Consider the following 25,859-nt stretch of genomic DNA (forward strand, 5'->3'; position numbering starts at 1 on the left):
CTATCAAAAATTAAAAATACAAAAAAAAAAATATTTAGAAAAAGGGGGGTCCATTCCCCAAGCGCCTGTGAGATAGGCATTATATGGACACCTGTTCTTGTTAATGTATGTGATGGAAAGAGCCCAGGAGAGCAGTATAATATAATGTTAACAGTATGAACTGAATGACTTCCATAAATTTTGACATTGAACAATGGTTTGATACCTTTTGTCTTTGCCCTTCACTCAACTCAGTGAAAGTCCTTAACTTGTATATGAGCTGTGAAAATGCACGAATCTTGTCTCACGAAAATTCATTTTCACTTGTGTACACATTCGTTTCCTACATTTTGGGGAATATTCATTTTCATGCTATCTTGTGCAAAGTTAATCCTTATCAGTTCTTACCAGGCCAAATTATTCATGTTTAAAATACTCCTGCCCCCTGTTTCTTATATCTAATGTACACTTTATACTATCTCCTTAATATGCTCTTATCCAAAACTTCTTTTATTTAGCTTATTCAATTGTATTATTACTGTAAATGATGATCGAGGCTTAATGTCTGTATTGAGTATATTGACAGTATACAAATATAGCCTTTGTATGAGGTCGATACAAGGATATATTGACCTGAAAGAAGTATATTGACTGAGGACGAAGTCCGAGGTCGATATACTTCTTTGGGTCGATATATCCTGTATTGACCTCATACAAAGGCTATATTTGTTATATTATTAATTTTCGACCATATTTGTATCAAAATCGTCATTTGATTTTGTTGGAATTTTATAGATATTATATTGTCTCCTTGACAATAACAACATATTAGTTGTTATTTCATTTACTTTTTTTTGTTTGTTTGACATCTTATGTATTTGAAAAAAATTTTTGTCAAATAATCGATCACAGATGTCATTTGTTTCAAAACGTTGAACAATATCCTGAAATTCATTACATGACGTCACAAAGTATATCGGTTTTTAGATATTCTAAAAATAACCGTGCAATATGCATTTTGCTGTGCAATATGCTTTTTGCTATCCGCCGTTTTCCCTCTACCTTCAAAAATATAGTTTAACATGTGACTATCCCTAAACGAATCAAATTTGTTAAAATATACGAATTAATAATATTATAGATTATGTATATGAATATATGACATGGATTTGGCACTTGATTTCCCAGCTATTACAAAAGTCTATTGCTAGAATGAACATCTGATGGAAGAAGCAACCACATTTAGTGTAAGATTTCTAATGTAATTGATTGAAAAATTATTTAACTATTATCAATATTTTGGAAAATCCACCTGACCTGGGACCAATATGTAATCATGTATTAGTTGCAGGCCTGACCAAGCTAGATTTCAGAAAATGCTATTTGCATCACTTGTACTTCTCAGAATCTTACATTAATATTCAAATAAAATGCTTGCATTTTCTGAACTATAGAAGTACACATGAAGTGATTAAGTAAACAGACAATATATTATAAAGGATTGTATTGTTCTAAATCAACATTACATAATACGCTGTAGGTTATGTATATAGAGAAGGTCATAAATATGATAGTGTGCAGACTCCCAGCTGATTCATTGTGTTCGGAGCCTGAATTCTCAGAATTTGTCATTTTGTACTTTTGAGGTGTCTAAAATATAAACACTGATAAACCCGTTCGGTGATAATTTTGTTATCAAATGAGTAACTGAAACCAATTTTGCTCACACATTAATCATCACTTTCAGAGAATGGAACCGATATTCCAATTATCCAATCATTGAAATAAACATAATTTTTGGGTTCAAGTGGTCTATATTTTTTTGTGAAGTCATGTACCTGTTATCAGCAATCAATACAAAGCTAATCCTATTAATGTAAATTACTAATTTATCATCAATACATAAACAAACACAACAGAAAAACAATAGAATCCGACAAAGAAGTCAGAAGACCTAACATTTAATCTGATTAAGAGAAGAAATCATTTTCCTGTTGGCGTGACCCCTACTTAAATTACGTGGTGTTATCTACAGAAACATGAGAGTAAAATATGTATAAAATATTTTATTTGTGGGTAGATATAAATATTACGTTGTTATTTGTTAATGAGGGCACCTGTTAACCTAAGTGGATAGTAATTAGTGCTAATGCGTCGGATTGTTGATTGATACTTGAATTCATTATTTCATTACGACGCAAAATGAAGCTGGATGTATTTTCTTTGGTTGTGATATTTATTTCTCTTCAGATAATATTGATAAATGGTAAGTGATTTTAACAGTTTTTTACAGGTACACTGTCGAATTATCTGTTTCTTTCTTAAAATCTTTTTCGGTATATTTCAATTTTGCGGAGTAGAAAATTGTTCTTTGATCGATTTTAGAGATTATTTAAACAAAAATAATTATAGTAAACTTTAATGAACAATTTCAAATTTGTTTAGCTACTTAAAAAGTTGAAAACAGGCATTTTTCTAAACATAAGCATATTTCTATACCATTCGTTTTGGTGGACTTCCGATTGAATCTCGACTGGAATAATTTTGACAGTTACAGAATAAAGATCAATATAGCCATTAAGAAAACATTTTTAATGGAGAGAAATTCCCAAAACTTTAGTCATTTGGAAATCGATGTCTGGCCATTAATGAATGGTACAAAACACATTAATTAAGGAACAGTTAAAGGATTATTTCTTAATAAATTAGAACACTTCGAATTACCATTATGCTGCTACACGCACCAGAAGTACTACAAGCATGATAGTTTTGGAAGAAAACAATGTCTAACAGATTTTATGTCATGTTATTGCAAAATTACGTACACAAACTAGAACTGATATTTTCAGATCTCGAGGGACAGATTGAATTGATTCTCTATTTGAAGATGGCATGCAGACTAAACATTTGTGGGGTAAACGAGTTGAAGATACTCTCTAAATCCTAATCAACTGAATGATTATAATGCATCCTTTGAAGTTGCACTTAAAACCTATTCACCAACATTGAAAATTACTTACAATCAGCATGTTGCTTACACAGGCTATAATCATTGATTAAATTTATAGCTTTTCTTTTTGTAAACTACAGAAGTAACTTCCAGTTTAAACAAACGCATACAGTGAAGGAAGACATTCTCTTTTTAGTTATTGTCTGCTAACAGGCCATGCCAAATTTTGACGTAAATTGAAATTTTGGACAGAAGTTCTATACATATTAATTCATAAAGATTAATAAGAAGCAGACAATACCATGTCAAAAAAACGAACAACGACGAAAAGTAAAAAAAAAAAGATATGTCGGAACGACACGAATGACCCCGCTCGCAAAAAAGCTTAAGTTAATTGAACCAATTTTTAGGAGTGGAAATTTGAGAATGAATGTCCGTATAACTGTTATTTCCACGAAATTTTAGAAGTCCAAAGTCCGAAATTTCGGCAAAAATTAGCGGAGCGGAACCAAACGTAAATTGAAACTTACTCGTCATAGTAGACTCGCATACTAAAAATCAGCACTATTAGTGAAGTCGTTTAGAAAAAAGTCCGTATAACTTATTTTCACAAAAATCAGCAGAGCGGAACCAAACGGGAACTCGATCTGTAACTCATCATAGTAGACTCACATACTAAAAATCGGCTCAATATGAGAAGGCTTTTGGAAAAAAGTCCATATAATTATTCGTTGTGGAATGACGGATAAGGATAAAACTATATGGCCCCAACCTCTGTGTGGCGGTACCATAAAAACAGTCCATAAAACACAGCCTATATTTCTTTCTTTTCTCGATCTTTATAAGAAATGACCACCAGTTATATAGACCACTAAATACTACGGATAACGTGTATATTAAGATTGAACGAAAAGAGAGCAATGAGACAGGAATATTCATTGACAAAATAAACACAAGCTTGCTTATTTGGTACTAACTGACCAATAAATCGTCGGTTTGGAAATATTTTTGACTTGAGCTATTTCCAATGGTTTTTCATGGTGTTTATAGACAATATGGGAGGTTTGTCGCATGTAACATTTTATGAAACACCACCATAGAGTGTACCTGTACATTGTCTGGTTACCTGTACAATGTGTTGTTCGTTGTTCTTTTTAACGTTTGTTTTTGTTTGTACTTTTTTCTGAGGAGTTGTGGTGCTGGTGGTAGGTGTGGTCTGTCATATTTCTGGTAATTATTGTTATCCATGTTATGTATTATGTATATCAGAGATTATTCAAGGCTGCTGCAGTTCTCGCGGGTATTGTCAGCTCAGGGCCATTGCTACGGCATCGAGATGATAACCAACATACCTTTATTTGATTCTAACTCCCTCATGTAAGGTTGACCCGTGGTGAATTTGGTTATTCTTTTATGTCTCTTGTGGCAATATTGATCCTAAAATATTCAAGTATTTGCAAGTATTTAGAGGTTTGTACATCACTGGCTTTCAAATTTTCGAGTTTGAGCGTTCCTCATGAAGGTTAAATCCCGACAAGTGATTCGGACACACCAAATCAATAATGTTTTATAGGATTTAATGCGAGCGATCCGAAAATAAATCTTGAAGCTTATTGATATTTGCGACATCAGTATGTAGTTCATTTTTATGGCTCACAAATCTTGATTTCTTTCAGGTCAGTTCACATGCTATCGAAAATTTCTCAAAAAGAGAGAGCTGTGTAAAGGACCAGTCAAAAAGAGGACACACAAGTTTGATACTCCCGAAAAATGTTGTCAAACAAAAGGACAAGGATTTTACAGTGTGAGGGTGAGCATTCTACTGGTTGCTTGTAAGAGGTCCAGTAAATAAAAATAGAACACATACATGATCTCTTCTATACTGAAGAAGTTGTTAGGTAGATATCAATGAAACATTAAGCAAGCACCAAACATTCACCAAACAAAAAATAACCCATACATAATTGTTAACTTTAATTTTTAGATCCAAAATCATACTTTAAGATGCGACAGATTAAACTTCTTGGGTTGTTGGGTGGAGCTATGTTTTGTTTCATTTTTGTTTTCTGCTGTCCGATTTTGAAGGACGCAAAACATCAATTTGAAATTTCGTCCGGTCTGTGGCAATCATGACAAGGTTAAAAAGATTGAATATTCAACTTTTTGAGTTCGACACGGAGAGCCAAAAACATATCCCATAACATTAAATATTTCGGATAATGATAAACAAATTGATCAAAACAGAATTAACTCAGTCAACGATAACTATTTTTATGTGCTTTATACTTTTTTCAATTATAGGTACCAACAGGAAAGAAGAACAAGTATGTTTGTACACCTTGTAGATCACTTATTACCACAACTCCAAAAACAACTACAGGTATGAGATGTTAGAACAAGTATGTGTGTACACCTTGCAGTACTCTTATTACCACAACTCCAAAAACAACTACAGGTATGAGATGTTAGAACAAGTATGTGTGTACACCTTGTAGTACTCTTATTACCACAACTCCAAAAACAACAACAGGTATGAAATGTTAGAACAAGTATTTGTGTACACCTTGTAATACTCTTATTACCACAACTCCAAAAACAACTACAGGTATGAGATGTTAGAACAAGTAGGTGTGTACACCTTGTAATACTCTTATTACCACAACTCCAAAAACAACTACAGGTATGAGATGTTAGAACAAGTAGGTGTGTACACCTTGTAGTACTCTTATTACCACAACTCCAAAAACAACTACAGGTATGAGATGTTAGAACAAGTATGTGTGTACACCTTGCAGTACTCTTATTACCACAACTCCAAAAACAACTACAGGTATGAGATGTTAGAACAAGTATGTGTGTACACCTTGTAGTACTCTTATTACCACAACTCCAAAAACAACAACAGGTATGAAATGTTAGAACAAGTATGTGTGTACACCTTGTAATACTCTTATTACCACAACTCCAAAAACAACTACAGGTATGAGATGTTAGAACAAGTAGGTGTGTACACCTTGTAATACTCTTATTACCACAACTCCAAAAACAACTACAGGTATGAGATGTTAGAACAAGTAGGTGTGTACACCTTGTAGTACTCTTATTACCACAACTCCAAAAACAACTACAGGTATGAGATGTTAGAACAAGTATGTGTGTACACCTTGTAGTACTCTTATTAACACAACTCCAAAAACAACTACAGGTATGAGACGTTAGAACAAGTATGTGTGTACATCTTGTAGTACTCTTATTACCACAATTCCAAAAACAACTACAGGTATGAGATGTTAGAACACGTATGTGTGTACATCTTGTAGTACTCTTATTACCACAACTCCAAAAACAACTACAGGTATGAGATGTTAGAACAAGTAGGTGTGTACACCTTGTAATACTCTTATTACCACAACTCCAAAAACAACTACAGGTATGAGATGTTAGAACAAGTAGGTGTGTACACCTTGTAGTACTCTTATTACCACAACTCCAAAAACAACTACAGGTATGAGATGTTAGAACAAGTATGTGTGTACACCTTGTAGTACTCTTATTAACACAACTCCAAAAACAACTACAGGTATGAGACGTTAGAACAAGTATGTGTGTACATCTTGTAGTACTCTTATTACCACAATTCCAAAAACAACTACAGGTATGAGATGTTAGAACACGTATGTGTGTACATCTTGTAGTACTCTTATTACCACAATTCCAAAAACAACTACAGGTATGAGATGTTAGAACAAGTATGTGTGTACATCTTGTAGTACTCTTATTACCACAATTCCAAAAAACAACTACAGGTATGAGATGTTAGAACAACTATGTGTGTACATCTTGTAGTAATCGTATAACCACAACTCCAAAAACAACTACAGGTATGAGATGTTAGAACAATTATGTGTGTACATCTTGTAGTACTTTTATTACCACAACTCCAAAAACAAGTACAGGTATGAGATGTTAGAACAAGTATGTGAGTACATCTTGTAGTACTCTTATCACATCAAATTCAAAAACATCTTCAGGTATGAGATGTTTGAACAAGTATGCGTGTACACCTTTAATTGCAATACTCTTATTACCATAACTTCAATGTTATAGGATGTAAGAGCGAAAAGTTATTGGAATTATAAGTCTCTAAAAATCGGCATGTATGAAAATTATGACAAAGATATAATTTCCTGTTCGTGTAGTATCGTCAATTCGAGTCGATCCGATACCTATTTAATTTGCTGGTTGATAGGTAGGTTGCTTATATATATAGAATCGTCTGCAATATTATACAAATATAGCCTTTGTATGAGGTCGATACAAGGATATATTGACCTGAAAGAAGTATATTGACTGAGGACGAAGTCCGAGGTCGATATACTTCTTTGGGTCGATATATCCTGTATTGACCTCATACAAAGGCTATATTTGTTATATTATTAATTTTCGACCATATTTGTATCAAAATCGTCATTTGATTTTGTTGGAATTTTATAGATATTATATTGTCTCCTTGACAATAACAACATATTAGTTGTTATTTCATTTACTTTTTTTTGTTTGTTTGACATCTTATGTATTTGAAAAAAATTTTTGTCAAATAATCGATCACAGATGTCATTTGTTTCAAAACGTTGAACAATATCCTGAAATTCATTACATGACGTCACAAAGTATATCGGTTTTTAGATATTCTAAAAATAACCGTGCAATATGCATTTTGCTGTGCAATATGCTTTTTGCTATCCGCCGTTTTCCCTCTACCTTCAAAAATATAGTTTAACATGTGACTATCCCTAAACGAATCAAATTTGTTAAAATATACGAATTAATAATATTATATTATTTACTTTTCTTGTATGTGTATAACGTTTATCGTTTTTATACGCCCGTCAAATTTTTGACGGGACGTATTATGTTATACAAAATGTCCGGCGTCCGTCTGTCTGTCTGTCTGTCTGTCCGTCTGTCTGTCCGGCGTAAACATGTCGCACCGTAACTTGAGAATGACTTATCCAAATTTCATGAAACTTAACATAGTTGTTTCTTATGATGGTCAAACGATCTGTATACTTTTTGGTGAAAATAAGATTAAAACTTTTTGAGTTACGGGACTTAGTAACTAAAACAGGTGTGTGTTTTTTTTCACATGTCGCGCCGTATCTCAAAAACAATTTATGATTATTGCTTAAAACTTTACACACTTCTTAGTTATATTAATCTTAAGATCTGTATACTTTTTGGTGATGATTCAAAATTTTATTTTAGAGATATTGAGTATTTTGTTAAAAAAGGGGGAGGGGTTTTTCACATGTCGCGCCGTATCTCAAAAACAGTTTATGATTATTGCTTAAAACTTTACACACTTCTTAGTTATATTAACCTTAAGATCTGTATACTTTTTGGTGATGATTCAAAATTTTATTTTTGAGTTATTGAGTATTTTGTAAAAAAGGGGGAGGGGTTTTTCACATGTCGCGCCGTATCTCTAAAACGATTTATGATTATTGCTTAAAATTTTACACACTTCTTAGTTATATTAATCTTAAGATCTGTATACTTTTTGGTTTTGATTCAAAATTTTATTTTTGAGATATTGATTTTTTTTTTTTTTTAAAGGGGGGGTTTTCACATGTCGCGCCGTATCTCAAAAACGATTTATGATTATTGCTTAAAATTTTACACACTTCTTAGTTATATTAATCTAAAGATCTGTATACTTTTTGGTTTTGATTCAAAATTTTATTTTAGAGATATTGAGTTTTTTGTAAAAAAAAAAGGGGGTTTTCGCATATCACGCCGTATGTCAGAAACTATTTATGCTTATTGCATAAAAATTCACACACAAGACGACGGGCGTATCATGCGCTCATGGCGCAGCTGTTTATTTGTCTTGCGGTACAAAACACCACATGTTAACAATCTAAGAGTTCGTCCAATTCTGGAAGTGTCTGTTATGGTATTATGTAAGGCCTACCACTGCTATGAATATTCCATTTATAGTCATATAAATTTTCAGAAAGCCCGGAATGGGGGCATTGGAGTGCATGCAGCGTGTCTTGTGGAGCAGGCTGGAGGTCCAGATATAAGCTCTGTACTAACTGTGATATGAACCACTTTAACAACGTCCAGTCACAACCATGCCTAGAAAACTTTTACTGTGCAGGTACCGTATTAGATAAAACAAAGCTGAATCAACCGTTATATTATTCTTAAATCTAACTGAATAAAAAAATTTACCATCGCATGTATTGTTTTATACAGAAATTATTTCTAATTGAAACGAAATAGTGATTATAACACATAAAAGAACAAATGTATAACAGGTTGTAGTTTTTGCAGTATACAAAATTACAATTGAGTGAGCTTGTATTATTTTTGCTTTCAGTGGATGGAAACTGGGGTCCATGGTTCGGTTGGTCTCCTTGCTCGGATTCATGCGGTGGTGGAACCCGCAGACGAGAGAGGAGATGTAATTACCCTCCACCGACACATGGGGGGAAAGATTGTCCCGGAAAGAGTGAAAGGGTACAGGAATGTAATGAAGATGAATGTCCAGGTATGTTATTTTTCTCATATTTTCTACAAATCACAGTTTCCATATAAATAAACTGTACTTGCGAATTGGCATTGATGGAAACAAAGAATTGAATATGAATATGAAAGCTATGTATTCCCTTTTATAAAGTAACCCCATACTTACATTGTTGATAACATATCACAGGCAAAAGTGACAACATTGTTCATTTATAGTTAGTAATAATAGAAGTACTTTTTTTCAAACCTAGAAGCTATAATTCACATTTCTGGAGATTACTGTTACAGCTACAAAAATGTACACTGAAAATGAGTTTTTTTACATTCAAATTTTATACCCTTTACGTTAAAAAAAAAGCTTTGATTCGGTAACACATAGCGATTTTCTTTTATCATCGCTAAATTATTGTCACATCTTAATTTGTTTCAATAACTGACACAAACGTATTTGTGCGAGATTTTCTCGCTGTGTTGAAGACCCATTGGCGGCCTTGGGCTGTTTTCTACTCTTTGGTCGGGTTGTTGTCTCTTTGACACATTCCCCATTTCCATTCTCAATTTTATTCCATAGAGGATGGTAACTGGGGACCATGGTCCAGTTTTTCTACATGCAGTGTGACATGTGGATTTGGTATGATGACAAAGACACGAGAGTGTAATAATCCAGCACCAGTCAATGGTGGCAAAGATTGTAGTGGATTTCCTGTCCATCAACAGAGATGTAACCATAGGCAATGCCCACGTAGGTTGATCTATTTGCTTCACAGAAAATTTGATTTTGAACATTTTTCTGTCATTTTTCTGCAGTTTAGTTTTATGGTGTGTTTGTACACCTATATATACTTATATAAAAATAGTCACTTGGTAAAATCAGATCTAAAATAGTCTATAATTAAAATCGGAGATAAGCAAATAATGATTTCATAGCAGAATTTAGTTAGTAATATACTTTCAATTAGACTTAGAAATCCAAAGTTGAATTCACATCGATTGGTTTTTGAGACACAAATCTGTTATTCCCAAGACACAAAATAAGAAATTTTGCATTTCAGAACATGGAGGGTGGTCTCTTTGGTCATCCTGGAGCTCATGTCCCGTCTCATGTGGGGAAGGAGAACGGATCAGAAAACGGACATGTGACAGTCCTAAACCATTGTTTGGTGGGAACGATTGTGAAGGTTCCGATACCGACCAGCAGATTTGTAGACTTCCGATAGTTTGTCCAAGTAAGTGCTACAAATTTAGTAATAATAAATCATTGCTTTTACTTAAAAAACATACTTGTCTGCTACAGTATGTGCTGATGATATTTACATTTTTGGCTTTTGGGATTTCTAGTACATTTAATATTTTCTCATCGGATAACGAAAAAAATCATAAGACCATGAAATCAAGGCGGGACGTATATTCATATACTCTATCTTGCATGACAATAATTCTCAATACCTGCTAAAGATTTTAAGTCAAATTCAGATGAAACGATGGATAATCAAAACTATAGAACATACATGTTTCTGATGTCGATTTGCGTTTACCTCTTTTATGTATACAAAAGATCTTTGTTGATTCATATCTTCTGTTTCTGAGACATGTTTTTTTTTTAAATTCTAAAATGCAGTTATAATATTAATAATGTGTGTACATACATTTCAGTCGATGGGGGTTGGGTGTCATGGACTAACTGGGGGAGATGTTATGGGCCACCATGTGGAAAAGGACAACATAGAAGATCCCGTAGTTGTACCCAACCTGTGGCCAAACATGGCGGAAGACCGTGTCGTGGCTTCAGATCAGAAACAAGAGTCTGTGTAAATGACAAGGACTGTCCTGGAGCTAGTAAGTATGAGACAACAATGTTGCATGGTTATCGGCGCTAAGTTTCCAGACACTTGTGTTTTCTAATGCAATGCTTTTATTAGTCCCCTACCGACGAAGTCGAAGGGGACTTTAGGTTTGCACTCTGTCCGTCTGTCTGTCTGTCCATCCGTCAGTCCGGCAAATCAATTTTCCACACTTTTTTCTTCGTGCTTGAAGATATTGATTTGATATTTTGTATATAGTTAAATCATGACCAGTAACAGATCAAGTTTGAATTTTGTTCCGGACTGATAACTTTGTGCAGATTTAATTTCCTTAGAAAATTCAGGCAAGTGATTCATAAGTATTTCTCGTTTCTCGTTTTTTATATAGATTAGACCGTTGGTTTTCCCGTTTGAATGGTTGTACACTAGTAATTTTTGGGGCCCTTTATAGCTTGCTGTGCGATGTGAGCCAAGGCTCCGTGTTGAAGACCGTACTTTGACCTATAATGGTTTACTCTTATAAATTGTGACTTGGTTGGAGAGTTGTCTCATTGGCACTCATACCACATCTTCTTATATCTAAGTAATCAGTTTTCCGATTTTTTTTTCATCATGCTAGAAGATATTGATTTGATATATGATACATAGTTTTACCATGAAAAGTTGCAGATCAAGTTTGAATGTTGTTTGGTTTGGAAGATTTTTTTTGCAGCATTATGATCTTCGGACTTAGAAAATTTTCGCAAAATTTACGCAAATAATCAGTTTTCCGCATTTTTTTTGGGGTTATGCTTGAAGATATTGATTTGATATTTGGTATATAGTTTTACCATGACAAGTTAAAGATCAAGTTAGCAGTTTGTTCCAGTATAATAGAAAATGAAAGGATATGGAGTAAATGTACACGGGACAAAATCGCACACAATACATAGAAAACAAAGAAAATTATCAATGAACAGGGCTTTTATTCCTGTTCTTCATCTTAACAGTTGATGTAGGGTCTTCAATAATGAACGAATCATTTATACCCTACAACAAGGTCAAGACGGCCCCTAGCGTCGACTTAAGCGGTACTATTGATAAAAATAAACCACAGTTCACCTTCTTGCTCCCCACCCGCCTCGGAGTGCCAACTTGTGCGATGATTGTGTACGACGGTTGAATGTTTAACCGGTAGGGGACTATGTATTGCTATGCAATACTCTCAGAATGCTTGTTTATTTATTAATTGTATAAGTCAACTTTTAACGGTTGTCCACTGGAACATAAGTATTACTGCTTTTCTGTGGTATTAGATTACATGTTAGGCATATTAAACGTTTAAATAACATCCGATTTTTGTCGGTGAATAAACTTGCCTGCTTCAAATATACGTCATCTCAGCATATTGGTATTCCCATGTTAGAACACCCACTTTCATTTATGCCTGACTATGCAAGCGTTCACATTATTCGGCGCATCATTTACACAATGAATTGATATATATTACGTAAGGGGTTTCTAGTCTTTCGAGATCACTCAAAGGAATTATATAAAGTGTACTCATTTAGAGAAAAATCATGTAGGTCACCATGGTTGTTAATGCGATTCCTCGCTAAAAAAAAACACTGACTGCAAGGACACAACAAATATCAAAATAAAGTGACATTTAAATTCAGGGGGAAAACATTGTAGATTTTGGGAAGGTGTTCTAATTTAAACATATATTCTTCGTTTCTCCACCTTAACTAATAATTCATTATATTATTGCCTTTGAAGTGAATTCATTTGGAGCATTGATAAATTTTTATACGCCCGTTTACGGGACGTATTATGGTATACCGTTGTCCGTCTGTCCGTCCGTCCGTCCGTCGTCAACATGTCGGACAATAACTCAAAAAAGCTTTAACCAATTTGCACGGAATTTTGGTGAATTGTTTATATCTATTGACGTGAGCTCCCTTTCGAATTTTATAAATTTTGGATATTACGTTTCCGAGTTATGGTGTTTTATTCATTAAAAAAGGGGGATTTTCCAGTTTTCGGACAATAACTCACAAATGCTTTGAACAGTTTTCATGAAACTTTGGTGAATTGTTTATATCTATTGATGTGAGCTCCCTTTCGATTTTTATAAATTTTAGATTTTACGTTTCCGAGTCGTGGGGTTTTATTTATTAAAAAAGTGGAATTTTCCTGTTTTTCGGACAATAACTCAAAAATGCTTTGAACAGTTTTCATGAAGCTTTGGTGAATTGTTTATATCTATTGATGTGAGCTCCCTTTTTCGAGTTTCATAAATTTTATTTTCATTTCCGAGTTATGGGGTTTTATTCATTAAAAAATTCGTAAGGGTTCCGCGGAACCCAGTGTCTCGCCTACTTTTTGCTGTTAATCACAGGCTCAGCAAAACTGAGGAAAAAAATTAATAAAAATATTCCTCTCTATACTATCTTTTGATTGTAAGTAGCTTCTGTCCAAGTTTGGTAAAAATCCAGGATAGTTTATGAATCTAATAAATGTTTTAAAAACTTAAACTGCAGACTGTATGTAATGTTAACTGGAAGAAAAACTAAGTCCATTTATAAGTAAAATACGGAAAAAATGGAACAAAATTTCCTTCTAGATACTAGCTTTTGATCATAAACAAGCTTCTGTCTAAGTTTGGTACAAATCCAGGATAGTTTAAGAAAGTTGTTAAAATTTTAAAAACTTTAACCACAGAGTGAATGTAATGTTAACTGGCAGAAAAACTAACTTCCATTTATAAGTAAAATACGGAAAAAATGGAATTTTTTTTTTACAAAATTTACTTCTGGATACTAGCTTTTAATCATAAACAAGCTTCTGTCCAAGTTTGGTACAAATTCAGGATAGTTTAAGAAAGTTGTTTAAATTTTAAAAACTTTAACCACAGAGTGAATGTAATGTTAACTGGCAGAAAAACTAAGTCCATTTATAAGTAAAATACGGAAAAAATGGAATTTTTTTTTTACAAAATTTACTTCTGCATACTATCTTATGATCATAAACAAGCTTCTTTCCAAGTTTGGTAGAAATCCAGGATAGTTTAAGAAAGTTATTAAAATTTTAAAAACTTTAACCACAGAGTGAATGTAATGTTTCCTGGCAGAAAAACTAAGTCCATTTATAAGTAAAATACGGAAAAAATGGAATTTTTTTTTACAAAATTTACTTTTGAATATTATCTTATGATCATAAACAAGCTTCTGTCCAAGTTTGGTAGAAATCCAGGATAGTTTAAGAAAGTTATTAAAATTTCAAAAACTTTAACCACAGAGTGAATATTTGTGGACGCCGCCGACGACAACGACGACGACGACGACGACGACGACGCCGACGGAATGTAGGATCGCTATGTCTCGCTTTTTCGACAAAAGTCGAAGGCTCGACAAAAAGGGAGATTTTCCAGTTTTCGGACAATTACTCAAAAATGCCTTGAGCAGTTTTCATGAAACTTTGGTGAATTGTTTATGTCTATTGATGTGAGCTCCCTTTCGATTTCAATAAATTTTAGATTTTACGTTTCCGAGTTATGGGGTTTTATTCATTAAAAAAGGGGGATTTTCCAGTTTTCGGACAATAACTCACAAATGCTTTGAACAGTTTTCATGAAGCTTTGGTGAATTGTTTATATCTATTGATGTGAGCTCCCTTTTTCGAGTTTCATAAATTTTATTTACGTTTCCAAGTTATGGGGTTTTATTCATTAAAAAAGGGAGATTTTCCAGTTTTCGGACAATTACTCAAAAATGCCTTGAGCAGTTTTCATGAAACTTTGGTGAATTGTTTATGTCTATTGATGTGAGCTCCCTTTCGAATTTAATGAATTTTAGAATTTACGTTTCCGAGTTATGGGGTTTTATTCATTAAAAAAGGGGGATTTTCCAGTTTTCGGACAATTACTAAAAAATGCCTTGAGCAGTTTCATGAAACTTTGGTGACTGGTTTATATCTATTGAAAAAGCAACGGGCGTATCATGCGACATCGCAGCTGTTTATTTACTTTTAACTTTACAATTATTTCAACATAATTTCGTTATTACTCAGCACTTAAACATGCTCTTGCGTATGTCAACACATTATTATTGCAGCAGTTCTTTAAGTGCCATTATATAATGATAAGAGGCACATATAAACTACTGCTACTGTAAGATTGTGTTGGTGTGAGCAAGAATTCATGCCTCGAGGGCGTGAGTGAATGTTTCATTTTTGTTTGCCGCATGTTTAAAGAAAAATGGTTGAACTTCACAAGAGATTGTCAAAGGCAACAAAACTCATTCATTTATCCATAGTTCCTTGCATCAAACATATGCTATATGGTCTATAAAATGTATGGTTGTACATCGGTTTTATTCGGTTTGTGATTACTATTGCATATGATTGAATGAACACAGGCTTTGCATTTAACAGGCGCAATCATCATATTTACGAATACATATAATTTCTCAAGATTCCAGCATTTTGAGGTCTAGTTGGATCATAACATTTTTGGTTGAATGGACCAAATGTTTTATTTAGTCCTCAAAATTTAACAGAGTGGTGTACGAACTATGGTATAATAGTTTAGATCGTTGAATTTGACGATTTGCCTTTTCTCACTTGTAGATGATCCACAGTGGTGTCAGTGGAATGATTGGTCTCCATGTACAGCCACATGTACTGGTCTAAATTCAATGCAGGTACGACAGAGGGCCTGCTTATGTCCAGTCCCAAAACAAGGACAAGAAAGCTGTCAAGGTTAGCTATAATCACACACATTTATCAATCTTCAGGTTCGACAGAGGGCCTGTTTATGTCCAGTCCCAAAACAAGGAAATAGTTTTGTTTTGCTTCAGACTACATTGGCCACATGCATGAACCAACAAAAGTTTTTTTTCGAAGATATCAAACTCAAAAGCAACTTTATATTACATATTACATATTACATATTCACTTTGCTCGAAGGGTTGGCAAACATTTCCCAGAAAGAAATTGACATTAAAATTCATTTACACAGCAAAGGAGATGGTGTAAGGCCACCTTTTGGTCTTTTAATTCGAAAATAAAAAGTGTTATTTTTCTGTCAAATAATATCCTTCTGACAGATATCCGAGTATATATCTTTGAATTTTGTCTTACATACTGTTATTTGTTATTCAAAGCTTCAGCTGAATTATATTTTTGAATTGTGTTTAAAACATGCAGACATGGAATATCACCATTTTTTTAACATAACTGTTTACAGGAGAGAGCTTCCAAGTAAGAGAATGTATTAATGTCCCATCATGTATGCCAGCAGTTGTATCAAATCAAGGTATTACATTTTCACTTATTTAAAACTACAATCAAACTCTTTATTTACCATATTGGTTGTTTGTTTAAGGTCCAGTGGCAAACTTCATGCATATTACGGACAATACAATAGGTAGACTCTGTAAAGTGCAATGACCAGGATTAACGACCTGAACTTTGGGCTGCCACTGGAAAATGAGGATATTTTGGATAAAGGCTGCAATTTGACTGTCAACTGGCAATCTAACATTCCCTCAGTGTGTTAAAAGGCTTCTTTAATGTGCAGAGAATATGTTACTCTCCCTATAAATTCAATTAATGTTTAGCTCATATTGTGGGTGACTGTGATCTATTGTCATCACTTGGTGCTTTGTCCATCTGTAAATTCAAATAAAACCTTTTCTCAGCCTTAAAATATCTTAAAAAGGTAATAATAGAAACTAAGTAATTTCTGTTCAAAATGGCTTATTTTTTTCCAAGTGAAAAATTCACACTCTTGGCAGCTTTTAGTTTGGTTTTCTTTGAGGCAGAGCATTTAAAAAAAGAATTAAACTTTACAATAAGAGGCAGATTTATAAGCTGTATAATTTCATTCTGCAGGTATATGTATTCAGGTTCCTGATTTTTGGCAGTGGAATGATGCTCTATGCCAGTCCTGAGCATTGCTTGTTATAAACTGTCATTTGCTTTTTGTGTTTTTTTTTTGCTGTGCATGTACTGATTTTGTGTCATGGATGGATATCTCATATCCTTTCTTTTCTTTTATAAATAGCAAAAGGTCAGGGTTGTCCTGTTTTGAATAGAAAGAGCATTGATTCTGGACCACCCATTTTCCATACTTACCTATTTTATGTTACTTTGGATATCATATTATGTATGGCTTGACCCTTTTTTCCTACAATATTGACTATTAATATCCTCGAGTTTTATTCAGATAAACACTTCAATTGGTCATAGCGTTCAGTCTGAATCAACAGTTCTTGAATTTGACTGATTTTGTTACTTTTAGAAAAAAATGTTGGCAGTGAAAATGAAGAAAGTTTAAACAGTACTATTTCAACATCAGTTATTCCAGAAGTAGTATTAGTAAGTACAGAAAATGTTAATACATGTTAATAAAAATATCAGCATCTTTATATATCCTTTTCATTATTATTTATATTTTGCTTATCTTATCAAAGAATAATAATACTTAATACCCATTATCTTTTATTCACTTGTATTTCTATACTTAAAAATCAAAGCATATAAGCACTGAAAAGACAAGTTTCTTTTTAAAATAAGAATCAATGTTTGTTTATACTTTCAGTATTCTAATTTCTGTTGTTTAACTGACTACCGGTAATTCTTCCCTGTATGCAAAACACTTTTTTGTGTAGAAAGTTTTCTAAACAAACTAAAGAATAAATACAAACTTTTACTACTTGAATACTAATTATAGCATATATTCTAAGATCCTTAAAATTCAAACAAATAGCGGTATAATGCCATAATATGACAGATATGACATCAGAAAATGTAGGTTTTAAAAAAATTCTTTGCACTAAGTAAAAAAAAATAATGCTTACAACATGACTTTCATTGTAAAAACTTCACTGTCAAAGGGTAAAGCTGCTGGCTTGGTTTTCCTAAATTCAGATTTGGTATAATTGTTAACCATTGAAGAATCGTCTTCCTTGTGGAAGACGTTAATAATTGAGAAGATAACCTCATATGAAGGCAATAATTGTATATTGTCGCATCCAAACTCAGTAACAAAAGAGTAGAAAAGATAGAATTCTTTCATCTTATAATTTAATCAAATTATTAGTAGATCTTATCAAAAGAACTTATCCAAGAATAATTAAAAACCAATTGTTCAGAGAACAATTGAAGGTCTTTCCACCAGTAAGGATCTATTTTGATATGAAATATTAAAATTTGGTTTTAAATGTCAATTCTAGAGTCAAATGACAGCTTACTGTACGCTGATTCCAAAAATATATGGTTTCTATACAAAAAGATATAAATAAGGGAGATAATTTTTTACTTCCGGTTTGAAAAATGTCACTTCTGGTATTGTTTGATAGTTTACTTGACACTGATTCCAAAAATATATTGGTCTATATACTTTTACATTAATTAAATACAAAAAATAGCTACTTCCGGTTTACAAAAGGTCACTTCCGGTTGGCTTTTTCAAGTTCAAATGTCTTGCAACCTAATGCAAAAAGTCCCATGGCTTTATCATGTATACTTATGAGGTAAAAGCAAAGGTCAAAATCTAGAACTTTAAATTTACCTATGACCTTGAGCTCAATTTCAAGGTCATAAACCAAGGACCTTAAATCATAAGACCCTAGGTCTTAATTATATATGATAAATGAGTTATATCACCATACGTGTAATTTTAAATATAATAGGGGAGAAAACTCCCATTAAATGTCTCCGTACGCTTTCAACTCAAATTTACCTGTTACGACATGTCGCAACTAACAATTCTGTAAAATATTTTGTCGATATCTTATAAGATTTCTGAAAATTAGTGATAACAAGCCAAAATCAAAATTTTGAACATGACCTTGACCTTTGACCTTGACCTCATTTTCATTTTTATGGACCAAGGACCTCAAATCAAAAGGCCCTAGGCCTCTATCACTTATGGTTTACCAGTTAAAAATACATTTCACTTATATCAAATACAAAAGGGGAAATAACTCTCATATGGAGTCTTCGTAAAGCTTCGGTCTAAATAAAACCTAACATCCTGAGGATATAACGAGCAATTTGGAAAAATAAATTTGTCGCTTTCTTTTACGGTTGCGGAGGAGATCTCATAACAAGAAAAACAGTGTTTGGGGAGATAACTCTTACAAAGAAAAGTGTTCGGTTAAACAGGGTCAGTTTCAAAAGCGTATAGACTGTATGATATCAAATACCAAAAAACTAAGCGACAACTTTTGAAACAAAAATACACCGCAAGAAAAAAATTAGGCGGAAGAAAAAAAAGAAAAAAAATAGAACGTCAAATTAAACTTTGACCTTGACCCCAATTTAAAGGTCATGAAACAAGGTCCTCAAATCAAAAGACCCTAGGTCTCAATTATATAAGATGAATGAGTTATATCACCTTACATGTAATTTTGAATATAAAAGGGGAGAAAACTCCCATTAAATGTCTCCGTACCCTTTCAACTCAAATTTACGTGTTACGACATGTCGCAACGAACAATTCTGTAAAAAAATTTGTCGATATCTTATAAGATTTCTGAAAATTAGTGATAACAAGCCAAAATCAAAATTTTTAACATGACCTTGACCTTTGACCATGACCTCATTTTCATTTTTATGGACCAAGGACCTCAAATCAAAAGACCCTAGGCCTCTATCACTAATGGTTTTCCAGTTACAAATACATTTCACATATATCAAATACAAAAGGGGAAATAACTCTCATATGGAGTCTTCGTAAAGCTTTGGTCTAAATAAAACCTAACATCCTGAGGATATAACAAGCAATTTGGAAAAATAAATTTGTCGCTTTCTTTTACGGTTGCGGAGGAGATCTCATAACAAGAAAAACAGTGTTTGGAGAGATAACTCTTACAAAGAAAGATGTTCGGTTAAACAGGGTCAGTTTCAAAAGTGTATAGACTGTATGATATCATATACCAAATAAAATGCTTTGCTGGGGCGCAGCTTGATACGACCGCAGAGGTCGAACCCTGAACAGTTGGGGCAAGTATGGAAAGAACATTCAAGCTTGATACAGCTCTGAATTTGGATTGTTATTAAATATTTGACACAGCATAGGTTTCTGACACAGAAAGAATGTGGTCTAAGAAATTGAATTTTTTTAATTTACCTATTATGGTCCAATGTCCAAAATCAAAATACATGGTTAGATTCAGCATATCAAAGAACCCCATATACTGTAAATTCAGAAATTATTGCGTGCATTTATTATTGCGATTTTTGAAGAATGGACAAAAATGCGAGATTAATTATTGCGATGTCAGGAAAATCTGCATACAGATATATGTATAAGATATCAGAATGCGAGTTCTTATTATTGCGATACTAACCTAGTCGCATTATTCGCATTAATAAAAACCTCGCAATAATTTATGAATTTACAGTATTCAATTTTTTTTAAAATCAAACAAAGTTTAATTTTGGACCCCAACTTGGACAAACTTGAAAACTGGGCCCATAATCAAAAATCTAAACACATGTTTAGATTCAGCATATCAAAGAACCCCAAGAATTCAATTTTTGCTAAAATCAAACTAAGTTTAATTTTGGACCCTTTGGACCTTAATGTAGACCAATTTAAAAAACGGGACTTAAAATTAAAAATCTAAATACACGGTTAGATTTGGAATATCAAAGAACCCCAATAATTCAATTTTTGATGAAATCAAACAAAGTTTAATTTTGGACCCTTTTGACCTCAATATGAACCAATTTGATAGCGGGGCCCACAAATAAAAAATCTAAATTCATGGTTAGATTCAGCATATCAAAGAACCCCATATATTCAATTTTTGTTGAAATCAAAAAAAGTTTAATTTTGGACCCCAACTTGGACAAACTTGAAAACTGGGCCCATAATCAAAAATCTAAACACATGTTTAGATTCAGCATATCAAATAACCCCAAGAATTCAATTTTTGCTAAAATCAAACTAAGTTTAATTTTGGACCCTTTGGACCTTTATGTAGACCAATTTAAAAAACGGGACCTAAAATTAAAAATCTAAATACACGGATAGATTTGGAATATCAAAGAACCCCATATATTCAATTTTTGTTGAAATCAAAAAAAGTTTAATTTTGGACCCCAACTTGGACAAACTTGAAAACTGGGCCCATAATCAAAAATCTAAACACATGTTTAGATTCAGCATATCAAATAACCCCAAGAATTCAATTTTTGCTAAAATCAAACTAAGTTTAATTTTGGACCCTTTGGACCTTTATGTAGACCAATTTAAAAAACGGGACCTAAAATTAAAAATCTAAATACACGGATAGATTTGGAATATCAAAGAACCCCAATAATTCAATTTTTGATGAAATCAAACAAAGTTTAATTTTGGACCCTTTTGACCTCAATATGAACCAATTTGATAGGGGGGCCCATAAATAAAAAAATATAAATACATGGTTAGATTCAGCATATCAAAGAACCTCATATATTCAATTTTTGTGGAAATCAAACAAAGTTTAATTTTGGACCCCAATTTGGACCAACTTGAAAACTGGGCCCATAATCAAAAATCTAAATACATGTTTAGATTCAGCATATCAAAGAACCCCATATATTCAATTTTTGTTGAAATCAAACAAAGTTTAAATACTGGACCCTATCTTGGACCAACTTAAAAACTGGGCCCATAATCAAAAATCTAAACACATGTTTAGATTCAGCATATCAAAGAACCCCAAGAATTCAATTTTTGTTAAAATCAAACTAAGCTTAATTTTGGACCCTTTGGACCTTAATGTAGACCAAATTAAAAAACAGGACCCAAAATTAAAAATCTAAATACACGGTTAGATTTGGAATATCAAAGAACCCCAATAATTCAATTTTAGATGAAATCAAACAAAGTTTAATTTTGGACCCTTTTGACCTCAATATGAACCAATTTGATAACGGGGTCCACAAATAAAAAATCTAAATACATGGTTAGATTCAGCATATCAAAGAACCCCATATATTCAATTTTTGTTGAAATCAAACAAAGTTTAATTTTGGACCCCAATTTGGACTAACTTGAAAACTGGGCCAAAAATCAAAAATCTAAATACATGTTTAGATTCAGCATATCAAAGAACCTCATATATTCAATTTTTGCTAAAATCAAACAAAGTTTAATTTTGGACCCTTTGGACCTTAATGTAGACCAATTTGAAAACTGGACCCAAAATTAAAAATCTAAATACACTGTTAGATTCGACATAACAAATAAATAAATGTGATCAAAGATTTTACAAATCTAATGCGCCATACTGTGCAATTAAAGATTACTTCTTGAAATTTTTCAATATTTGAAATTTGAAAAATAATAATATTTGAAGAATAATTCTTTTTAATTTCTGAAATCTGAAATGAGAAAAAATTGACCCCCCACAATTTCTTTTTATCCCCCCCCCCCACCTTTTTTCCCCCAAAAAATTCTTTCCCTCAAGATATAGTCATAATCTCAATTCAAATTTCCAATGGAGTTGGCAACCATAATTACCCATTTAAATTTACCATAGTGCTAACTTAATCTATTTTATAATAGAATTAAAAATATAGTGTCAAATCTTTCATATGGATTTTTTTGTAAAAAAAAAAGGTGCAACATTTGCAGATATTTTTACTGGTCTTCCTTTATAAATATGCATTTCTTTAAACATAATTTAAAAGCAGTGTAAGGGAAGTAACTAAAACATTGTATCTGGATTACCTCCCTTACACTGTTTTAAATTATCTTTATTGTTCATTAACCATTACTTTATACATAATTTAAAAGCAGTGTAAGGGAGATAATTTCAATGATGTATTTGATTTATCTCCCTTACACTGCTTTAAATTATGTTTTGTACTAAAGTATTTGTCCATTAACCAGGACAACCTTGTTTTTCCCCCTTTTTTGCCCCTAATTCCTAAACGGTTTGAGCCATAACCCCCCAAAGCAAATCCTTACCATCCCTTTGTGGTATGGAAACGTAGTATAATTTCAGAGAGATCCATACACCGTTGCACAGTTATTGTCTGGAAACTAGAAAATGCTTATTTTTGGCCCCTTTTTGGCCCCTAATTCCTTAACTGTTGGTACCATAACCCCCAAAATCAATCCCAACCTTTCTTTTATGGTATTTAACCTTATGGTCAAATTTCAAAAAGATCCATTCACTTAAACTAAAGTTAGAGTGCGAAAACCAATGTGTCTTCGGACGACGACGCCGGACGACGACGACGACGCCAACGTCATACCAATATACGACCACAAAATTTTTTTGCGGTCGTATAAAAACTAAACAACAACTTTTGAAACAAAAATACACCGCAAGAAAAAATTAGGCGGAAGAAAAAAAATAATCAGAAGAAAACCAATGTCTTTCCACGGAAAGGTGGAAAGACCTAATAATATAAAAAAAATATTTAACTCCAAGATGTCACAGTGCAATTGTGAATTATAGTGTTGTTTGATCAAGTTATTTTTTTTTCAACATTAGTTATTTCATAAATATTATAATTCTTAAGTTCAATTTATACTAATTATGTATTTATTAATTTAGGATGAAGAATCTCCCTAGACAAGAGCTGAAGATAAGGTTCATTATCTACAAATGTGTTCACTGTAATGTTAACAATCTGTTAACTTTAAGGAGTAATTATTCATTATGTGTTGTGACATAGATTTTCTTATAAACATGTTTGTAAAAAATAGTTGTTTTGTATATCCTGTAAATATTTATGCTGTTTATATAAATATGATTGTTGTACAGTTTCATATCTATTTGTTTTTATAAAACTGTAAATAAAAAAAGGAATATCTGTTTTATGAATGTTTTGATTCTGTCCATTGATGTTTTGATTGTGATCCAAGATTTTTTGGTTTCTGCTGAATAGCTTGAAAACTAATTGTATTTAATGTATTATTTCCACTTGATCAGAAATCAAGTGTGCAAAATACCAATGATATTAAGATAAAGTCAATTGCTGACATTCATATAGGCCATCCAATCAGCATTTATATCAGGAATCTTCAATCCAATATTTTTTTTTCAAAGTTCTGTCTTAATAGTAGAGTAGCCTATAAAAACAAAGGAAGTGAGGTTTATCAACAGGATTAAGCAGTAACCCATATGGGATTACTGAAGGCAGGTTTGTTACCTGATCAACATAAAATGAGAAATTTATTTAAGGAGTTCCAATTTATCATTTCTGTTCAGTTCTAAAAAGATTTTAACTTCCAAGATTTGAAATTGATCTATCAGAATATTATAAATTGACCACTAATGCCATGTTTTTTTTTCTTTTATCTGATATAAACCAAACAAGTTGAACTGTGAACTTTTGTTCATTAATGATACCCTCTCTATAGATATTCAGTTAACAAGAAGTTGATGAGTGATGGATGTAAAAGGGCATCACACAGTATAGCAAGCTCACATGAAAGTTGATTCCAAATTTTAGAAAGCCTTGATTTGTAGTTCCTGAAAACAATGGGACAAAAATTTAATACATTATAAACAAGCATTCTGTGAGTATTGCCTGGCAATACATAGTCCCCTACTAGTTAAAAATTCATTGTACTGGAACAAAATGCTAACTTGATCTATAACTTGTCATGGTGTAAACTATATAACAAATATCAAGTCAAAATCTTCAAGCATGACGAAAAAAAATGTGGAAAATTTATCATTTGAGTGAATTTTCTAAGTCCAAGGACCATAACCCTGCACAAAATCATCAGACCAGAACAAAATCGAACTTGATCTGTAACTTGTCATGATAAAACTGTATACCAATTATCAAATCAAGATCTTCAAGCATGACGAAAAAAAGAGAGGAAAACTGATTATTTGAGTGAATTTCCTAAGTTCAAGGACCATAACTCTGCACAAAATCGTCAGACCGGAACAAAATTCGAACTTGATCTGTTACTGGTCATGATAAAACAATACACCAAATATCAAATCAATATCTTCAAGAACCAAGCAAAAAAAGTGTGGAAAACTGATTTGCCGGACTGACGGATGGACAGACAGACAGACAGACGGACGAAGTGCAAACCTAAAGTCCCCTTCGACTTCATCAGTAGGGGACTAAAAAAACTGTTAACACAGAGATATGTCTCACCTATTTGTTATTTTGATAATGCAAATTTTGAAATTAAAATAGCAATACTTTAACATGTAAGTTATGCAAATATTCAAAGTCAATGAACCATGACTGAAGGTACAGGGCTAAAAAATCTCCATGGAAATGAGATGTGCCAATGCTAATACAACTGCAAAACAAATACCATTGACTTTTCATAAGTCGTTCCCTTTAAACAAACCTAAACACAAACATTAACTTGTAACCGTAACCTATGCAAAAGTTTCAAAGTCAATGAACCATAATTAGGGGGTGGCGTTATATAACCTCCATGGAAATGAAACTTGCAAATGCCAATACATTTGCATACCGAATATCATTGACTTAACATTAGTGGTTCATCTTAATCTGACCTAATCACAAACTAATACATGTAAACGAAGCAAAAGTTTCTAAGTCCATGACTGAGGAGTAAGGACCAAATATTTTCCATGGAAATGAGATGTGCTAATGCTTAC

At 32.7% G+C, this 25,859-nt stretch overlaps 1 protein-coding gene across 1 annotated transcript; it reads left to right on the forward strand.

Annotated features, from left to right (window-relative positions):
* The first annotated feature begins 1,943 nt into the window (after nt 1-1,943).
* Nucleotides 1,944-24,079, forward strand: LOC127729606 (properdin-like). Its single transcript, XM_052237439.1, has 12 exons — nt 1,944-2,245; nt 4,606-4,739; nt 5,231-5,309; nt 8,946-9,092; nt 9,315-9,485; nt 10,035-10,205; nt 10,516-10,689; nt 11,117-11,299; nt 15,874-16,005; nt 16,493-16,561; nt 17,549-17,625; nt 23,814-24,079. The coding sequence occupies exons 1-12, from the start codon at nt 2,182-2,184 to the stop codon at nt 23,829-23,831; spliced, it is 1,419 nt and encodes a 472-aa protein (XP_052093399.1). The 5' UTR covers nt 1,944-2,181; the 3' UTR covers nt 23,832-24,079.
* Nucleotides 24,080-25,859: the final 1,780 nt, after the last annotated feature.

The sequence above is a fragment of the Mytilus californianus genome, unplaced genomic scaffold (assembly GCF_021869535.1).
Source record: "Mytilus californianus isolate M0D057914Y unplaced genomic scaffold, xbMytCali1.0.p SCAF_1, whole genome shotgun sequence".
In the NCBI taxonomy this organism is placed as follows: Eukaryota; Metazoa; Mollusca; class Bivalvia; order Mytilida; family Mytilidae; genus Mytilus; species Mytilus californianus.

Excerpts from the sequence above, each read along its gene's own strand:
- LOC127729606 (XM_052237439.1), top strand. The coding sequence starts at position 2,182 with ATGAAGCTGGATGTATTTTCTTTGGTTGTGATATTTATTTCTCTTCAG. Across the intron at positions 5,310-8,945 it reads AACTCCAAAAACAACTACAG|AAAGCCCGGAATGGGGGCAT; the intron begins GTATGAGATGTT and ends ATAAATTTTCAG. Across the intron at positions 10,206-10,515 it reads TAACCATAGGCAATGCCCAC|AACATGGAGGGTGGTCTCTT; the intron begins GTAGGTTGATCT and ends TTTGCATTTCAG.